Source organism: Rhamphochromis sp. 'chilingali' (assembly GCF_963969265.1).
Source record: "Rhamphochromis sp. 'chilingali' genome assembly, chromosome: 1".
In the NCBI taxonomy this organism is placed as follows: Eukaryota; Metazoa; Chordata; class Actinopteri; order Cichliformes; family Cichlidae; genus Rhamphochromis; species Rhamphochromis sp. 'chilingali'.
In genome coordinates, this window is record NC_137929.1 from 26,061,325 (window position 1) to 26,082,275 (window position 20,951).

At 41.3% G+C, this 20,951-nt stretch overlaps 1 protein-coding gene across 3 annotated transcripts in view; it reads left to right on the forward strand.

Annotated features, from left to right (window-relative positions):
- slc8a4b (solute carrier family 8 member 4b) overlaps nt 1–20,951 on the forward strand; it is a 130,100-nt gene that overhangs the window by 49,516 nt on the left and 59,633 nt on the right. For all 3 annotated transcript variants that reach the window (XM_080891153.1, XM_080891155.1, XM_080891154.1), the window contains 7 exons: nt 13,891–14,154; nt 15,244–15,383; nt 15,517–15,669; nt 15,764–15,991; nt 16,108–16,521; nt 20,023–20,133; nt 20,213–20,365. In XM_080891153.1, coding sequence (XP_080747279.1) covers nt 13,968–14,154; nt 15,244–15,383; nt 15,517–15,669; nt 15,764–15,991; nt 16,108–16,521; nt 20,023–20,133; nt 20,213–20,365 — 1,386 coding nt within the window. In that variant the 5' untranslated portion in view covers nt 13,891–13,967. The remainder of the gene's footprint in view (nt 1–13,890; nt 14,155–15,243; nt 15,384–15,516; nt 15,670–15,763; nt 15,992–16,107; nt 16,522–20,022; nt 20,134–20,212; nt 20,366–20,951) is intronic.

Here is a 20,951-nt window from a genome sequence, read left to right on the forward strand (position 1 = left end):
CCCCGTGTCGCCTGTGTGACTCTGTCGTGTCATTGTGTTTCTCAGTTCTCTCATCCAGGTCTCACGTTCTGGCTTCTCTGTGTTTTGTGTTTTAACTTTGTTTTAATTTGCCCAGTTTGGTTAGTTAGTCAAGTCTTGGTTTTTTGTTTTGCCTTCTATTTGTATTATCATCCAGCCTTTGATAAACAGTTCACTTTTTGTTCAACATCACTCTCGCCTTCAGGCGTCTGCGTTTGGGTCCACCTCCTCTCTCCGGCAGATCGTGACACTTGTAAAATTCCTCCTAGACCTTAATGCAGACCTCTTTAAAATTTGCATACAATACTGCGAAGGCCCATGTGTTAAGTCACCAGTCCTGGCTCTAGGATGAGGATGCATTGCCTCATTAACTACACTGGTAGTTATACAGTTAGAATTACAGTGAAAGATGTTAACTCTCCTTGTGATATCTGTATTTGCATTTCACTTAAAAAGTCATCTATGGAGCAAAAAAAGTTAGAAAATCACAGCTACATATTATTACTTTTTGCATGCTGCTTGATTAGCTACACACGCTCACACACGATACTGAATATGCATGGCCACCTCTGCCACTGGCAAAAATCAGCCTTATTTATGCATTCAAACAAATTAATTTCCTCCGAAGTTCTTCAGTGCTTCTCGCATCTGACACACACAACGTAGGACAACGAACTAACTTTAAAAACGTCCACAAACACCCAAATGGACATAGAAGTCCCCCACACAGCAAGCATAATCATATCATGCATCATCTTTTCTTGTATTAATGTCACAGCCCATTAAAACCATTTTAAGCTTATTTGGCTCATGTTCATGCCTACACAAAGTTTCACATGTTACGCAGCAAAGCGAAAAGGGAACCGATAGTGAGGAAGGAAACAGAAAGTGAGAACTTGGACTGCAGGCCCATATCTTTCTAGTCTATGCAGTCTTATGTGGCATAACAACATGTAACAGCAAGAGTTGGACCACAATAAAAACTACAACAAACAAAATTAAATATAAAGGAAAAGGAAGAGAGTGGAGATGTTTTGCCACTTCAGGCAGGATAGTATTAACCGACACTGACTCGATACCCTGTGGTGAGATTTGTACGGTGCTCTTTTTTTGGCAGTACAAAAAATGCCAAGATTGCTCTACCCATGAACTTCATTTCACCTTCTCCAGTTTCCTAAATTATTCAGAGGCCAAAAAAAAAACCCCACTTACCATAAAGCCACATGACAAAAACAGGAACTGTTTTTAAATTCATATCACTACTTTTTTGACAGATAAAGCAAGCAGAATAAATGTAAGAGTAAAGGAGAAAGAGAGAAGTTGTACCAAGAGCCATGGGATTGCACGTGAGCTTGCTTTGTCTCTGATTAACCTTTTGACCTCAGCCATAGGCGCAATTGCTATAAATCACGACATCTCACACTGATATATGTACAAGAACATCTCTCCAATTTGTGTCAGCTTATGGGTCTCATGAGTGTGCCAGTGTGAGCGCAGGTATTAGTTACATTGTGGGGACCTGAATGTGTTTGTCTCATTCTGGGGACTCATCTTTAACGGGGACAAAAGCCAAGCACCCATAGTACAAACCATTAAATTCTAAGGTGAAGACATGTTTCAAGGTTCAGGACGAATAGATTTCAGTTAAGGTTAAGTTAAGTAGACATGGTTCAGGTTCAAGCAGCTCAACAGACAATGAATATAAGTCAATGTAATGTCCTCTGAAGTCATGAAAACAAGATTGTGTGTTTAAAAGTGTGCGTTTGTCCTCAGGGTGATGGATAAGCCTAAGGCCGCTCGATGTTGAGCACACTCCTGTAAGGAGAAACATTGAGTGACCAGACGAGTACTGACCACACACACATGCACACCCTTAGCGACTTACTAACAAACTCTCCTGAACGCCTGCAGCTGTTGGCCTGTGAAGTATTTGGGCAGATAAACTTCAAAGATAAACGCGTCTCCATCTGCATTTGATTTTAAAAATACATATTCAGTGTTTGTCGTTTTGCTGAGATCCCGCTTCAAGAAATAATTGGCTAACCGTTTACACCTTTTTCACATTACAGGTCTGTAGTGACCTGCCTTCAGATATTCACTGTTACAAGTTTTCGTGTCATTCTCCTCAACTGAAGGCGGGTGAGGAATAGGTAAGATCCGGTGGGATGCATTTGTGAGCATTGCAAATACTTTTGATGCAGCATTTCTCTCTGTGGATGCACCGTCCTCAATCACAGCTACAGTTCCTCCGATCCGAGCTTGAATCATACATTTATTTTATAAATGCATTGAGTTGAATATAACACTGCAAAACCCAGAATATGGATTTAATGGCTAGCTTCCAGTCATTATCCTCTTTGGAAATACAGATACACGGACACACGGATCTTTAATCCAAAGCTCGCTGAAGCATGTGCAACACTTTACGGTGACTTATAAAGTTATTTAGAGGCTTCCTGTGTCCCTTCTTTCCATTCAGCGTGCATTACTATCACTTTAAAATCTGCACCATGCTCTGGAGAATGTGGAGCACTTTACAACATTCTCTAACATGCTTGGACAGCTGTATCCATGGCCCAGTAGGGCACATTCACTATTGCCCTTAAATCTGCCTAATTATGCATCCCATGAGCTCTTCAGCCACTCGATAGCTGTAATCTCGGAGCCAGACACACTCTGCTTCTCTTTCTCCACGACTTTCTACATCTCTTTTCATCTCCTCTCCTCATTTCTTGGGTTATCATCTTTATTACCCTGCACGCTTTTCTGCTTTCTCCTCTTCCGTTCCACCCCCCTGCTCCCCACTTGCGTCATCCTCATCTTACGTTTAATCTTGTCCTTACCGAGAAACCAAGCTGTTCTAGCAACATGTCCCTCAGGCCAATGTGACCACTACCTCCTGGGTTCACCTCTCGGTCTTATTGCATACTTCCCCGTCTTGCCACGTCACCCCTCCACCCTGCCGCCAAACCCCCTCTACCTCTTTCCCTGCAAGCCTTGAACTTGACTCAGCCAATAATCAGTCATGCATGCATTTTATTTTTCACACAAACACAATATTTACACAGCACCCATTTACACCCAGTAAACTCTGGCGCACAGCACAGCACGGCACCAGTTAATCCATGCACATACAACCATAAACACAAATACTCTAAAGAAATAGACCAAGTTATGGTGGATTCTTCTTGCTCTCTGTCATTCTTTGTGAAGAAGTGAGGACACTTTTGTTTGAGACAAAATGAAAGAATAGATTCAAGAGGTGAAAAAGATTGTGAAAAGTGAGATTCAATAATATTAGCATTGGTTTGTATATAACTCCATTTTTGGAGAATGCACAAACGTGAAGTTCAGACTGAAAGGAGATACAGTCAGCAATGCCAGAAAGATCTGCAACAAAGTCTTAAGGCTTATCAGATTTAAGAAAATATCTGAAAATTGCTCTGTTTTTATATTCAGTCCTAATGAAGATAAAGGCAGATTTATCCTAACTAACTAACCAACTCCAGATCTTTTGAACAAAAACCTACCAGGAGGTCTCATTCTGCACGATAAGGCTTCTTCTGAAGTTATATATGATTAGTATCCACATCCATTTTTTCTTTTAAACGTATAATTAAATTTTTATAGTCTTACGCCCCCCTTAACACTCAAGTAGTTAAGGTGCAGATAGATGTCGCTAACTGTGACCCCAACCTTTAAACAGCACTGTGGTTTAGCTTTACGTTGACATCATTCATGGTAGGGCGACTTTGTTGATAGCGATAGAAACTGAGTTCAGTATATAAATTGCATGCTTAACAATAATTATACCTGCAAGCCTCAGGTCTGGCAAGAAAGAGAATGAAGCTGTTTATATGAACAGCGAGTAAAAGTTAATAACAAGGAGGATACGGACGAGACAAAGTCTGGAGGGGTGGCATAATAAAGGTAGCAAGAGATGAGAAGATAAAAATGCCCATCCTGACAAGTAATATTTCTATCTACATACCACACATCGGCTTTCTTTCTAACCTTCAAAACAGCACACACCACAGCCGTGCCATAAAACCAAGACATGACCTGGGATTTAAAGGGAGATAGCAAATAGAGAATGCAATGAAATGCATATTTGCAGTCCTCAGAGAGTACATAAATCTGGGTCTAGCCACTTCTGTGTTGTATTTGTATAAAGCTTTTATCTGAAAGAGCAGCAACATATTAAAGTACTGCCACACAACCCTCACATTTCAGCAAAGCACCTTTTCTCACGGCTGCTTTTGATGACATACCACTTTGGCTCATTATTTAAACAAAATATTATGTGGTGTGTTTAGCTGGGGTTGTGTTAGCTATGTCAAAATAAGGAATTTTAGAACTGAAGAGAAGGGGAGCTTGACACCAGTACAGCCGGTTGAATCAAATGTCGTTTGTTCCTAACACAACAGTGTCTGTGTCCGTCCGTGTGCATATGCATCTATTTGTTGTGATGTGCTCTGTCAAAAAAGGCAGATCAACAAAAGACAGCTGATGCGAATCGACAATCATAGTCAATTGTCTCGCTGCTTCCATTAAAGCGGGCTGAAGCTTGTGACGTGCTTTAGAGAGGGTGTGAACACGAAAGCTGTCTGCCTTCATCTAATCTTCCAGTCTCTCTACTTAAAGCTGGTTAATTTGTCCATCCCTGTGGTTTGATTTTGTCCTCTGATAGTTAAGCGGCAAAAAGAACGAACAACAGGTGTATCTGCTTAGATCTGTCTGATTGTAGTATAGAACAGGAACTGTGTTGTTTGCTTGTTTCAAATTGTAGATTGTAGAATTGTATCGCTAAAAGAGTTGACCCGGTTGCAAATTATTGCATGAAGACGATGGTCATGGCAGTGTAACTCTGGCTTGGGTGTAAGGCAGGTCATCCGCTAACCACAAGGTTGGTAGTTCAATCCATGGATGGATATAGCTTCCGGTTCTGAAAAGTGAGATTTATATAAAATTTCCTAATGGCCAGAAGGGGGCGACTTCATTGGCTGCAAAAAGAAGTCGTGTAGAAGTCAAGGAGAAAATGGCTTTGGTTCCTTTCATCCATCAGTAAACACTTTCTTGACTGGTTTATGATCTCTGTTACTAGTTTGAAGTCTTACTCAGTGCAACATGATGTTCATTTTATACATTTTGTGCCCACTTGGAGTAAAATAAATGATAAAGAGGTCACTACCATTTGTTTTCTCAGTCAGATCCACCCGTTGCTCATTATGTCTGGTTTCAAGATCTCAGATGTGACAGAAAAATGTTCAGCTTCTAAAAGAGGACTGCACAAAGCAGTGGGCGATGTTACAGTGTTTACAGTCACCTTTAAAATTTTGTGGTTACACCTGATTGTATCAACTCTTTGTATGTACGAAGGCAGGCTGTACACCTCACCCCTGGCGTCGTTGCCCACCTCTCAATTTTAAATACACGTAGACATTGAGGGCTATCAGGAGGGGCTATGCACTTACCTGCTGCTCTCTGGCAGGTAGCTCCATGCCCTCCTGGGTTTTAAATGCACCTTAGAACACACATGCATCAACACTACATATGAGCGGGCGGAGGGAGGTTTGGAGTCTTCTCACACCCCCAGTGTGCAAACACTGAATGGCATTTAATGAAAAATGTAGGCCATGTAGTCCTTTCATCCTTGTAATTGCAGTGGCGTCCAATTGTTGCAACAAGCATCAAACAATGATCAAATTTACTGGTATTTTCACACATTCCTAAGTTCACACGAACACCTGTCGGCTTGAGTGAAAGCAGAAAAAGACATTTGGCAGGAGTGTGTCTGTGCTTGTGTGTGAATCAGTGCAGCCGAGTATTTGTCTCTGTGCCAGTGCATGTGTTGATATTCTAATTTACACACACATGCATTGCTTTTATGTCAGAAGAGGTCGTTTTGTGTGTGTGATAAGTCAGAATGATTCAGTTCTTACACGGAGAAGTCTTGAGGGAATAAGGAACAAATGCAGCACAAACACAAGCACCAGGGTTAAGAAGTCATTCGGAGCCTTGGACTTGGCCTCGAGCCTCGAGGAAAATCCGACTAACACAATAAAAATGCGATTTTTCCTCTGCTTATACTCCAGTAATTTGTATTAGTTCTTACGAACAAAGCCCCTTGTAATAAACATTAAGTGGACAACTTTTGGGAAAACAAACAATAAATGTGTTTTTTCCTGGTGTAATAAAGATGACTGAGGGTTACATGTTCTTAGGGTCCTACTTTAGTTGGTACAATCTCCTATTATTCTGCTCATCTTTCCTTTTCTCATCTGTGTGCCGACATCTCTGTTTGCACATTATCACTTAAAGGTTGCTCCTTTAAGGAGAGACATCTAAGGCAAGAAGAGGGGTCCCTATTTGCCTCCAACTCTCTCAACAACACCAACGACCAGGACAAGGGACCACGACCTTCCCCAGTCCCCCAAACCCCTGACAGGCCATCACCCTCCTCCCCCTCCCTTTCTCCCTCCTCCCCACACCTGAAATTCACTGAGGAGATGATGGAGCGGGTCAATGCTGGGCTCAGATCTACCCCCCGTCCCAATCCCTTTTTGTCCCCCATAAACCCCCCACCAGAGCGGACAAAGGTTCGCCATCGAGCCCCACCCTCAACAGAGCAATCGAAGTCACATTGCCCAGCCTCGCCCCCCTTAGTTCCTCTTCATGCCCTGTCTCCGCAGTCTGATGTGTGATGTGTGGAGGGTCCGGGCTGTGATGACTTTTCCCAGGAGAAGCTGGGACCCTGTTTACTAGAAGGTTTTAAAATTTCTGTACTTTTAGGTGACAGGAGACATGTGGCCTGGTCAAAACACAGAGAGCTGCACTCTAAAAGATCTTTAAACATAGTAAACATACCTTGTGTGCCACAGACTGCTCCCAAACACGAGGGGACAAGTAATACCTCTAAAACACTTAAGTTGGCTTTATTAAACATTAGATCTCTAGCTGGGAAAACATTTTTAATTAATGATTTAATCACTGAGCACAGCCTTGATTTTATGTTTTTAACTGAAACTTGGTTGGACCAAAGTAACAGTGGAGCTGTTCTCATCGAGACGACCCCTCCTAACTACAGTTTTATCAGTGAGGTCAGGGCGAGCAGGAGAGGAGGAGGGGTTGCTGTCTTATTTAATGAATCATTTCAATGTAAGCAGCTATCTCCTGGAAGTTTTCAGTCTTTTGAATATGTGGCTTTACAGCTGAAGGCCCCATCCAAAGTTGTGTTTCTTAATGTTTACAGGCCTCCCAAATACTGCACAGACTTTTTTAATGACCTCAGTGAACTGCTGTCTGTGATCTGTGTTGATTTTGACTGTGTAATTATTGCTGGGGATTTTAACATTCATGTGGACAACCCTCAGGACAAAGGGACTAAAGACCTGAGTAACACTCTGGGCAACTTTGGGCTGACTCAGCATGTAACAGAGGCCACACATAATAGAGGACACACTCTTGACCTACTGATCTCCAAAGGCCTGAGCATTTCAAAGGTTACTGTGTCTGATGTGGGCCTGTCTGATCATTACTGTGTTTTCTTTGAAAGTAAAATCTCAGCCCACACAAATATATCAACAACAGTGATCACAAAACGGTGTATAACTGAACACAGTAGTGCAATTTTTAACCAGGTCTTCCCATTAACACCTGACCTGCCCAGAGGGTCAGTCAATGAGCTCGTCAATAGCTTCAATGCTAACATGTTAAATGTAATGGACACTATTGCTCCCATTAAGGTGAAGGTTATCTCTGGAAGGAAAAAGTCTCCATGGAGAAACTCCACACTAGTGAAAAATGAAAAAAGAGAGTGTAGGAAAGCTGAGCGCAGATGGAGAAAAACAAACCTCCAGGTTCATTATGACATTTATAAAGTGAAACTTCACAATTATAATTTACAACTGAGGAATGCAAGGAGGTCCTACTTCTCTGACATCATCACTAAAAACAGCCATAATGCTCGGGTCTTATTTTCTACAGTTGACAGGCTAACAAACCCCCCTGTGTCAGTGGCAGCTGAACTTCATTCGACCATGGCCTGCAATGACTTTGCCAAATTCTTCACTGAAAAAAATCCAAAAAATTAGACAAGCAATTGGTACATCAACAGCAGATCCAGGATATGTACTGTGTCCACCAAAAAACTGTTTAAACACCATGAAACAGTTTCAACCTATTAACAGCAAAGACCTGGAGGACATCTTAGGTAAACTGAACAACTCCTCCTGCTGTTTAGATGTCCTGCCAACAAGTTTTTTCAAAAAGGTCTCAAAGACTTTAGAGTCAGACCTGTTACAGATCGTCAACTTTTCTTTATTATCAGGTGTGTTTCCAGAATCACTAAAAACTGCTGTAATCAAACCTATACTGAAAAAGGACAATCTTGACAAGACACAAATGAACAACTACAGGCCGATCTCAAATCTCCCGTTTTTAAGTAAGATCATTGAAAAAGCAGTTTCCCAACAGCTCAGTTACTTCTTAAAACAGAATAATTGCTACGATGCCTTCCAGTCAGGTTTTAGACAGAACCACAGCACTGAAACCGTTCTGACAAAAGTGTTTAATGACATATGTCTGAATACAGACAGTGGAAAAATGTCAGTCCTAGTTTTACTGGATCTCAGTGCAGCATTTGATACAGTTGACCACAACATATTACTCAAACGACTGGAGAACTGGACAGGTCTTTCAGGAACTGTACTAAACTGGTTCAAAACATACGTAGAAAACAGGAAATACTTTGTATCAATAGGTAACTTCACATCTGAGCAGACAAGTATCACATGTGGAGTTCCCCAAGGTTCCATCTTGGGACCCCTTCTGTTTAACATCTACATGCTCCCACTGGCACAGATTATAAACAACAACAAAATAAACTATCACAGCTATGCAGATGACACACAAATATATATCACAATGTCACCAGGAGACCGAGGCCCTGTACAGGCTCTTGGTAAATGCATTGAGGAAATCAATGACTGGTTGTGCCACAATTTTCTCCAGCTAAACAAAAACAAAACTGAGGTAATAGTCTTTGGCGCCAAAGAAAAACGATTACAGGTCACCAGAGAACTTCAATCTATACACCTAAAAACCACAAACCAGGCGAGAAATTTGGGTGTAGTGATGGATGCAGACCTAAACTTAGAAAAACACATTAAGACAATAACAAAGTCAGCTTACTATCACCTCAAGAATATATCAAGGATAAAAGATCTGATGTCTCAACAGGACCTGGAAAAACTAGTCCATGCATTCATCTTTAGTAGGCTTGATTACTGTAACAGCATCTTTACAGGTCTACCTAAAAAATCAGTCAGACAACTACAGCTCATTCAGAACTCTGCTGCTCGAGTCCTCACTAAGACCAAAAACGTGGACCACATCAGTCCAGCTCTGAGGTCCTTACACTGGCTGCCTGTCCGTCAGAGGATAGACTTTAAAGTTCTGATGCTGGCCTATAAAGCTCTGAATGGTTTAGGACCAAAATACATCAATGACCTCCTGACCCAGTATGAACCATCCAGATCCCTCAGGTCATCTGGATCCGGTCTTTTATCAGTTCCCAGAGTCAGAACCAGACACGGAGAAGCTGCATTCAGCTTTTATGCTCCTTATATCTGGAACAAACTCCCAGAAAGCCTCAGATCAGCTGAAACACTCAGTTTATTTAAATCCAGGTTGAAGACTCACCTGTTCTCAGCTGCATTTGAATAAAGCACCAAATCCACACTTTAAGCTTAAATTTCAAAACTTACATTTAACTACTGATTTTATCTACTGTTCTGATTTTATCTGTTTTGATTTTATATACTGTTGTTTGTTTGTTTGTTAATTAGTTAGTTAGTTTATTTGCTTGTTTTATTCAATTTTAAATCATGCTTTTTATTTGTTCTTGTTTCTAATGTCTCTGTAAAGCACTTTGAATCACCTTGTTGTTGAATTGTGCTATACAAATAAACTTGCCTTGCCTTGCCTTGCCTCCTTAAATTAGAAAGCATCTCGACTCAGCCCTGGAAAAGGCTAATAGCGTTTTTTAAAGTACAAAAGTACCTCAATACAAATTAGAAGAACCTTGACACAAATCGAGCTGGTAAGCTTCAGCTACGGCTACATAAAGCCACAGCCGTTTATTTCTACATTTAGCCCCTGCGTTTGTGTTTGTGAAAGCCCATTCAGAGGCTCTCACCAGACATATAGAGCTGAAATCTATAGAAGACTAAGGGGACTTTTTTACCCATAATTCCCTCCAGTACCAGTGTTTGCACCAGCATGAACTGTGTAGATATTTTAAGCTGTAACAGCTTTAGATTTGTTTACCGATCAGGATGATATAAAAGGAGCAGGGATGTTGAACTAAAAGGAGGTGTGAAAGAGCGGTTGAGCGGGGGATATTGAGAGGTGCTTGAGACGTGAAGTGGTGACAGTCCATGTGGGCAGAGAGAGAGAGAGACAGAGGACAACAGGACATTGACTTGGAGACATGAGGGTGCAGGAGGCGTGGGTGACTGACAACGAAGCTGAGAGGGAGATGGAAAAGGAGATCAAGCAAGTAAGAGAAAAACAGGAAATAAAGGATCAGAAATGAACTTTAGGGACCTTTTCAGCAGCAACGCGATGATTATGATTTAAAATGATCCAACTACTACTGTGAAAAATCTAGAAACAAAAATATACCACTCACTATTACGGAATAGAAATTTATCTTCATATTTTCATATGTTGTCAGAAATCGGTAGACCAGCTGCTGATGTGAGCTACTCCTGTTTGTGCTGTTGTTAGCCTGCTAGCTTATCTCCTGCCTGGAGGAGTTGGAAGTCCTAACATGCAATGAATGTGCATGCTTTTAACGTTGTAAACTTGGACCATTTAACATGGGAGGCTATGAGGATTGTCTCCGTTTATCACTGCCGCGTGGCTGTATGCCCACAGGTGAAAAGTCACATGCTGAAGGCTGGATTACTAACGAGCAAGGCAGGAAGTGCCCGAGAACTGAGAGCCTCCAGGGCTCTGGGCGCACGGCGTATTGCAACACAAAAGGACATTATGAAGCAGAAATGATAAAGGGAGTTAAATGATTTTGCACATGAATGTATACAGATCTGAACAGAGACTTTTATCTAAGCCTGTGAACAAATTTTAAAAAAGAAAAAGCTTTTTGTTGCTCCAGAGGGAGTGGTGTGAAGTCTGACAAACAGCCGCAAGGAGTCGGTGCTGAAGACTACAAGTAGAAACTGAAAAAAAGTTTGAGTGCACAAAAAAGTGAGCTTCCCCAATATCTCATCTCTGCTTGAGGCTATCAGCTCAAGGCTACGATAGGTTTTACATGCATAACACACCCGAATGAAACTGTCAGTGGTCAAAGTGTATTATGGGTAATGCATGAACTTTGTTTCAATGCAGAAGAACGCATAGGTGTGCAAGTTTGAAGTATATTCACGTCTAATGCAATGACTGCGTGCCTAACCAAGATAAAGACCCTCAGATTATCTTATGCCTCCCTGGAGACGTGTGCACAGAGTTGCCAAAACACATTTTAGTACCAGGAGGACGTACATGATTTCTAAACATAATCCTGAGATGTGACCACTAAAAACAAAACCAAGCATGCTGCAATGCAGGAGTGAAGTCATTTTTGGTTAAAAGGGACAAAAAATAAATACTGAAAAAGAAAAGGGAGCGTTAGAAGAAGACGGCGGAGGAGAGAAGTGACTTAAAGTGACAGGTTGTTGTCAGAGCGGCGAGACCCTGGAAGATAGATTAAGACAGGGTCAGCAACTTGACGCTAATGTCACGACTCATGACTAACCACGGCTGTGTGTGCATAGGTGTGTGTGTAAAAACAGGGTCAGCAGTTTTTATTTGTCCAGAGTGGACTAACCCAGAGAGTGGAGCGTGTTTGTGTTTGCTTGAGAGGATGTCAGTACGAGGCCAGGAACTTCTGCACCATGGGGGTGCTTGACACAGTTTGTGCATTTGGGTGTTTTTTGTGTATTGGTGCATGTGTGCGTGTCTGTCTCCATGACCGTTTGCACTTGTTTGACCTAACGCTGCCTGGTCAAACCATTTCGCTTCCCTTTGTTTTGGTGCATTTTCCCTCACAAACCGTTCACGCTGAACAGTCACTTGTACTCCTCGTCACAAAAACAGATTGCTGTTGTATCTCTGCTGTCGACTGCTTGTTTCCAGCTTAGCTTATGTTTGCTGCCAGAGAAATGTGCAGCAAAGAGCGGCATTTAAAGCTGCTCTTTGTTTTAAATATTGCAGTAACTTGCGTGTAAAGATTCAAGATTCACACATGAAAGACTACAATCAAGGCCAATGGTGGAAACAGAAAAAATCGATGGAGAATGCCCAAATTTAAAGGAATCAGTGCTGAATGTTTCTACATTCAAATTCAGAGTTTTATTTGTTCGGTCTTCTATAGCAGGGTGTGAAATTGCAATCTTTAAACCCGCAGGGATGGATTGATCCATTTTGGCGAGAGATATTTAATGCACTTCAGTTTTATTTATATAGCCCTAAATCACAACAAGGCACTTTATATTGTAAGGTAAAGACCCTATAATAATTCAGAGAAACACCCAATAATCAGACCACCCCTATATATGAGCAAGCACTTGGTGATAGTAGGACAGAAAAACTCCCCTTTAACAGGAAGAAACCTCCAACAGAACCAGTGTCAGGGCGGGGCACAACTGGCTGTGGGTGAGAGAGAAGAATGATTAAATGCAGAGCAGTGTAGAGACAGTAAACAGCAATGACACAATGTCACATTGCAAACCTGGCAAGGCAAACATTTCTTCTTTGGGGCTATCTACTTATTAAATTAAGTGTTTTAGATTTTAGCTCTGTTTTGGTCTCCACCAATTCCTGAAAAAAGTAACCTGCGCCGTAGCTAAGAGCTCATATAAGATTTGACTGTTTAATGCAGAAAAGAGTCTGTAGAACAGTTTTATTAAAGGACCCTGGATGTTAGTTATTCTGGGGCCATCCACTCTGTCCACTGTAACTGGTGTCTTTAAAAGAGTAAATGAACCAGCCAATTTGTTGATGGTAGGGATACACGGAGCATGCTGATCATTGTACTGGACAGACAGCAAACAAGCCAAGCACGATGTGAAAGAGACACAAAAGTTACTGATTTCTTTTCCTGCAATGAAAACGTCCCCTGTGGATTTCTCCAGAGCTGATTCTGACTAGAATTGATTGTGTTCTCATAAAAGCACAACCATCGTCTGTGATTGCAGTTTGCCAAGGGTGCTTTTGTTAATTATTTATTATCAAAATAGAGTTTTTGTATTCATATTTTAGCAATGGAACATGTAACTGTGTAACAATCTCCAAGTTCTTACTGTCTGCTTTGCTTCGAAGCTGCTATTGACTGTTCTGTAGTGATTGATTTTTTTCATCTGGGTTCCCGAGCAGCTCCATCTGCTTCAGCTTTATTGTTTTAACTTGATTACAGATGCTGGCTACAAGTGCATCATCATTTACAGCACTTCTACAGACTCTTTCTTAAACTTCTCTTTAAGTAATGACTTTCCATTATTGCTTTTATTGCTTTTTCATTTCATTGTATCTGTTCAAATGCATTGTAAAGCACTTTGCAACTATGTTCTATTGACTTCTAGGAAGAAAAGAAGTCGTCACACATATAAGGTTTCGCTGACAGCTCACCTGAGCTGTTTTCCTCACATGAAACACAGCACAGGATTTCAGAACGTTTTAATTGAAGACACCTAACAGTTGTTTTCATACTGAATACAATTAAGTGAACTGAAACAGTTCGTGTGAAAATTCATAAATAGGTGTTAATGAACAGTGAAGTACTTAATCCACCCTTCCTCTGTCTGTCTCCAGGTTTTAGGTATCGACCTACACTGAGCTGACCCAGAGCACAACTCGGTAGAGTCCAGTGAAGGTCCACATCAGCAGAAATGGCTCCGGCAGCCATGTCTAAGCCTCCGTCCTCTCTCAACTCACTCCGCCCTTTCCACTTTTCTCCCTCTTCTTTCCTTCTCTGCCTCCTTCTCTCCTTCTTTTTGTTGCTGTCATGCCCTGGATCGGTCAGTGCAGGTGCCGGAAAGAAAAACTGTTCCTCTGGTGGAGACCCCTGTCAGGAAGGTGGGTCTGTGAGAAAACTGCAGTTTAATGTGAAAGAAGCACTGTAAAGAAGTAAAGAAGCACTGACATGATTAGACTTCTGCATGTAAACCTCTCAGTGAGTGCAGTGAACTGAGAGGGTTCAATAAAATGGGTTACGCCTCTAGTTTGGCTGCCTGTGTACCAGCCAAGTTTTTGCAATCAGGAGAACCGATAAACATGACGATCAGCCTGACACTCAACACATTTCAACACATTTTCTCCTTCGCTGATTATGGAGTATTAACATGCTAGGGAACACCGCCTCAGCGTATGGAGCTCAACATTTTTGAAGCAGTGTCGGATCATCCTGACAGTGAACAGAACAAAAAGCAGCCAGCAGCCAAAGAAGAGCATTGGATGTCCTTCTAGAAGCCTGGAGAACTAAAGCAGAACTATAACCGTCGAGCTTGTTAGAATCGCATGAACTGTGCTGTTGTTTTATATACTTTTGCACATTTTCCATTTTCTTAGCAAAATATTAAAAAATGAGGCATGACGCAAATGTTTTGCACAGTATTGTGTATTTCTCTTATGACACCACTTAATTATTCTAAACCAAGTAGTATAACTTCTTATAACAGCATCGTCCATTCCATATGTCCTGTCCAGATGTGCAAGTAACATTGAAGGGACATATTTGCTAGGTGTCAATGGTCTATGAAAGTGAAATAAAGTCAGGAGAATATTCACGACAGTGTCACATCAGGCATCAGAAAGGTCTGCCAGATGAGCAAAAATGTGCGTTAGAAGTGAAATATGTCAATTTAATGCCACAAATCTAGAACGTTGATCACTTTGGGGTAAGTTTTCATGCTTTCATTAACTTTAACAGTTCCACTAAGTTTTAGTAGGACAAATGGGACCATATAGAAAATTTCCCACTTACAATAATCTTTAATGAGGTTATGCTGCCTCTGTGGTGTCCACAACATGCTCACAGTGGCAGGCTTTATAGGATTAGAGAGGCGGAGAATGATTACACAACTCTGTTGCAACCAAATATTCCCTGTGATATTGCTGAAAACTGATTTGACCTTTTTCCACCTTTATCTTTTCTTTTGATTGCAGGAGTGGTGCTGCCTGTCTGGAACCCTCAGAACCCCTCTGTAGGAGATAAAGTGGCACGAGCCATTGTTTACTTTGTAGCACTCATCTACATGTTCCTGGGCATGAGCATTATAGCGGACCGGTTCATGTCTTCTATAGAGGTAAGTCAATGAATATTCTTTGAATTGTTATTAGATTGCACTATAAGTTACTGATATTAGACCACTAATAGGTAACCTGTATAAAACTAATAAATCCAATATTATTTCTTTCTTTACGCCCTCTCCACTCCAGGTGATAACCTCCCAGGAGAAGGAGATCACCATAAAGAAGTCGAATGGTGAGACCACCACAGCCACCGTGAGAATCTGGAATGAGACTGTTTCTAATCTCACTCTAATGGCCTTGGGTTCCAGTGCCCCCGAGATACTGCTGTCTGTTATTGAGGTCAGTGCAACATGAGCCTGCAGGCTACACGTCAGATTAACTGATAGAGAATGTAATGGAAAGACAGTAATCTTATTTTCACCTCCAACTGCAGGTGTGCGGTCACGGTTTTGAGGCTGGTGATCTAGGTCCCAGCACCATTGTGGGCAGCGCCGCCTTCAATATGTTCGTCATCATCGCTCTGTGTGTGTATGTGGTCCCCGACGGAGAAACGCGCAAAATCAAACACCTTCGGGTGTTTTTTGTCACGGCGGCTTGGAGTATCTTCGCCTACATCTGGCTCTACCTGATTCTGAGTGTCTTTTCCCCTGGAGAGGTGGAGGTGAGGACAGTTTTATGTAAAAACTGCTGAAGTTTAAAGAAAGAAATCACTGGGATGAAATAAGAGGAGGAGAATAAAACAGAAACGCTTTTAATCACATCTCTTCTCTCATTCAGGTGTGGGAGGCAGTGCTTACTTTCCTTTACTTCCCACTCTGCGTGGTCCAGGCCTGGGTGGCCGACCGCCGCCTTCTCTTCTACAAGTATGTCCGCAAGCGTTACCGTGCCGACAAGAATCGGGGAATCATTATTGAGACAGAGGGTGGGGCTGATGGAGGGCTAGGCATGGATGGAGGAGGAGGGGGTGGAGTGCTGGGTCCAGGGGGCTTCACCAAGATGGACATGCTGGAGCTGGACGGACAGATAGCGCTGAACTGTCACAGCGGGATGGATGGAGGCATGATGGAGGATGGAGGAGCAAAGGACGATGAGGACGAGGCTAGGAGGGACATGGCAAGGACGCTAAAGGAGCTGAAGCAGAGGCACCCGGATAAAGACATGGAGCAGCTGATTGAGATGGCTAATTATCAGGTTAGCAGCACCCAATCCCATTGATGTCTAAGCTCTGGAAGTCATGACTATATCAGATTTCCACCACACGATTATCACGATTCAAATAACTTTCTAAAACCATATACAAAGAACAGGTTCATTGGCATTTGATAATAAGCAGGATTTTATAAAACAGTAGTAGCTATACACTTTTGCCTTCTTATACATGGTATACAGCCTAATAACCAGTACAACATCATCTGCACTCACTGGCCATCCCATTTGGTACACCTGTTCAACTACTCAACGCAAATATCCAATCAGCCAATCAAATTGTATTGTTTTAACACCACAGCCTACCTGAGGATTGTTGCTGACTATGTCCTTTCCATTATGATCGCTGGCTGCTTCCAGTAGGATAACACACCACGTCACAAAGCTCAAATGGTCTCAAAACGCTTTCTTGTACATGACAATGTCCAATCAAATTGTCTTCACAGTCTCCAGATATCTCAATCCAATAGAGCATCTTTGGGATGGATGCAAATGTGTGATGCTATTATTATGTTATATGGGCCAAAATCTCTGAGGAATGTTTTGAACAAGTTGTTGTTGTCCAACCTAAGACTAGCAAAGTGTATTCAATGACATGGCCATTGACTGTATATTAGAGTGTCAAAAAATAGTTGTTAATGCTGGAATATTCTCAGTATTAATATCTTATTATTATTATTATTATCTGTAAGTACTGATTCATTTTAGATGCCATGATTGTCATCAATGCTAATATATCATGACCCCTATTAATACTTTTTTAAATAAACTTTGACAACTTGTTAAATCAAGTTAAGAAGTTTTGCGGTGTTACAAACAGAGGCGTGATTAGCTTAACTCAGGCTAGCATAAGCTGTAAAGCAACCCCCCCTAGTTTCTGTTGAAAATAATTTCCACTAGAAATGTTGTAGTTTTACAGAAGATTACAAAGAGACTGATTTCATTTAGACAATGAAAGATGAGATACGTATGTGCTGATATGGGGAAGTTTTGGAGGTGCTAGTAAACATAAAGATAAAAGCTAGCAACCAAAAGCTAATAGCAATAGCAAAATTTCAATAGTTCTCTCACTTCCATTCTTTAATTCTTAGGCTTTTGACATATCATTATTTCAATCAATTTCCAGATTTTCTATCTAAACCAGTAGCACACGATGAGATATGTATGTGCTGGTATGGGGAAGTTTTGGAGGTGCTAGTAAACATAAAGATAAAAGCTAACAACCAAAAGCTAATGGCAATAGCAAAATTTCAATAGTTCTCTCACTTCCATTCTTTAATTCTTAGACTTTTGACATATCATTATTTCAATCAATTTCCAGATTTTCTATCTAAACCAGTAGCACACGATGAGATATGTATGTGCTGGTATGGGGAAGTTTTGGAGGTGCTAGTAAACATAAAGATAAAAGCTAGCAACCAAAAGCTAATAGCAATAGCAAAATTTCAATAGTTCTCTCACTTCCATTCTTTAATTCTTAGGCTTTTGACATATCATTATTTCAATCAATTTCCAGATTTTCTATCTAAACCAGTAGCACACGATGAGATATGTATGTGCTGGTATGGGGAAGTTTTGGAGGTGCTAGTAAACATAAAGATAAAAGCTAGCAACCAAAAGCTAATAGCAAATAGCAATAGCAAAATTTCAACGATTCTCTCACTTCACTTCTTTGATTCTCAGACTTTTGACATATTATTATTTCACTCAATTTCCATCTATCTAAACCAGTAGCACACGAGCAAACTTGAGTCACATTCCATATGTTACTCTTCTGAGGGTGATAATGACTCAGAAATGGTGCTATGACACATTCAGTGTGACTTTGAAAGTAGAGGAAGGTGCAGTTCCCCGAGGAAACAGTACAAAGTTACAAAGAGGAAAATCTATAACGCTTACGGCAGTCTCATACAATCAAACCAATAGCATGTTCACATAAACTAAAAACATTAGCGACTGGTTAATTGAGTTGGCTGAGCATCAGCACATTATCTCAGTCTCTCTCAGCTTAACACACAGTAAAACTGTTTTATAAAGTGTTGATTAAACCAGTGTACTGAGTGGAAGCTGTCTGTTGGCTTGACTGACACCAGTAAAACCTTCACCCCTCTGCCATCCAGGTGATTTTTTGCCCGGTAAGTTACATGAAAGCTAAATATATTAACGTGAGTGCCCGTTCTGGACCCTGGAAGCCTTAAAAATATTGACTTGTGGTAACATTGCTGCCTTTTTTTTCTCAGCGATTGAGTTAATCTTTAAAGAGATGTAGCTAAATGCTTTGCTGAAGAACTTAAGCGGGCCTCAAGTTAATATTTTTTGGGGAGAATTTAGATTTGTGATGTGTTGGTTGTGATACCTTAAGCAAAAATTGTTCAAAAATTTAACTCATAGTTAAATTTGGCATTTTGTAACCACATTTTAGCACACCCATACTCCTCTCTGTTATAGCAGTTGCTCACACTTTATTAAAATGTTTAACTTTTATGGGGAGTAATCATTAAACTGGCTCATTAGAGATTCCTCTTTTTTATGCAGCACACACATTTCAGCTGTAAAAGCTGTCCAAGTCTCTGCTGCTCTCCCTTTCTCTGCTTTCCCACCAATTCCTTCCCTTGCCTCCTCTCCAACTCATTTCTATGTCTTTGGTTTCGGTTTTGAAGGAGGGGAGGGAAGGAGCTTGGCGGGCCAAATGTGCACTGGTCAGCTCCCAGAGGTTTGTTTGCTTTCAGGCCTCCCTATCCCTGCAGCTACTCCCTCCAGTCCGTGCTGTAAATAAGAATGACAGCTGCCCTGTAGATTAAACTTGACTTGCTAAATTTCAGTTCTTGCGGTCATAATGAATCACTGAATGTAAAATTAAATTGCGGGCATGGGATATGGAGCTGGGTGATCTTGTGCAGCAAAAACCCAAATCAGTTTCTTAACTAAACACTTACTTATTCCTTCTATCTAAAGAGATGCAGATATAAACATTCTGTCAGCTCACTTCCATTAAATTTGAATAAATTGCAGCGTTTTCGGCTCTGAGGCCACATTTAGTCTAATGATCTTTCAGCTACAGTGGCCACTTTGTTCATTTTCAATTTAGTGGATCGTTGGGATAATACATCACTATTGAGCCATACGTTTTTATTACAATCGCTCCTTATAGATTGATAAACCTCATTAGAATGAAAGTTGGCAGTGAAGAGAGCCAGCAACCAAAGCCTGAAGTTATTACGTTAAATGACTCTTTGTCAGTATTATTGCACTGATTTAGTTTGTCTGTCTTCAGACAATCTTTCTGGAAAGGTCAGGGAATCTGCTGTTGACCTTTGACACTGAGTTGAAGTTCAGTTATGGCGGTGTAGGATCTCCCAGGAGAAAATTCTCAGATTGTAGCTCTCTCTTTAAAAGTGATTGCTTTCATAAAAGCACGGCTGTTTGGGCCACAGCAAATTAAATTAACATGAAATGGTTTATTGATTCATTGCGTTTGTTAATTAGGTCCTAATGCAGCAGCAAAAGAGCCGAGCATTTTACCGCATCCAGGCAACCAGGATGATGATCGGAGCAGGTAACATCCTCAAGAAGCACGCTGCTGACCAGGCCCGCAAGGTGAGGCACGCACTCTATTTGCCTTTCTCCATTATATTATATTTGAAGCTACTGGAACCTTGAGCGTGTTTTTTCTCAGGTGGTAAGCAGCCATGAGACCCAGGCCCAGGAGGATGACCCTCACACCATCAGGATTGAGTTTGAACCCTCTTTGTATCAGTGCTTTGAAAACTGTGGGTCCCTGAAACTGACTGTTGGCAGACATGGAGGTGACCCCGGAGTTACTGTCAAGGTGAGTGCACGGGAGGGATGGACAGTAGATCATGAATAAAACTGTGTGTGTGTGTGTGTGAGCCTGTCTTTAAGGGAAACAAGTCTTGCAGAGTCTCATGCAAATAAAAGCAGACAGCAGAGACAGCAGAGAAAACAACAATATTCTGTGGGCTGACTTCCCTGACACCTTTTTCTATCTTAAGCAGATCTTGTGTCATGTGCTCACCTCCAGAGGCTTTGAGCACCTTTGTTTTTCTTTCCTGGTTGGATAAAGGCAGAGAAGTGGGTGGCAGAGGAGAGTAGCTGAGAGGCACCAGAGAAAACACCTTCATCTCCAGATTTCTAGTTTCTGGCTCAGGTTGTAACTCAAAGAAAGCGCACATCCTTTTGCAAAGGCTCATTGATCTCAGACTTAATGGTGGCTTAATGCTGGCTATGAATGAGAGCTCTCCCTGAATGAGAGAGTCTCCCGCTGAGTCTCTGTCAGTGGGATGATATCTGATCTGCTCAGCATTACTACGTTGGCTTCGCAAGGCTGGCTCTCCTTTATTCTTCTTCTTGTTTACAAATTAAACTGTGATGAGAGATCATAGTTTTCTGCTGGT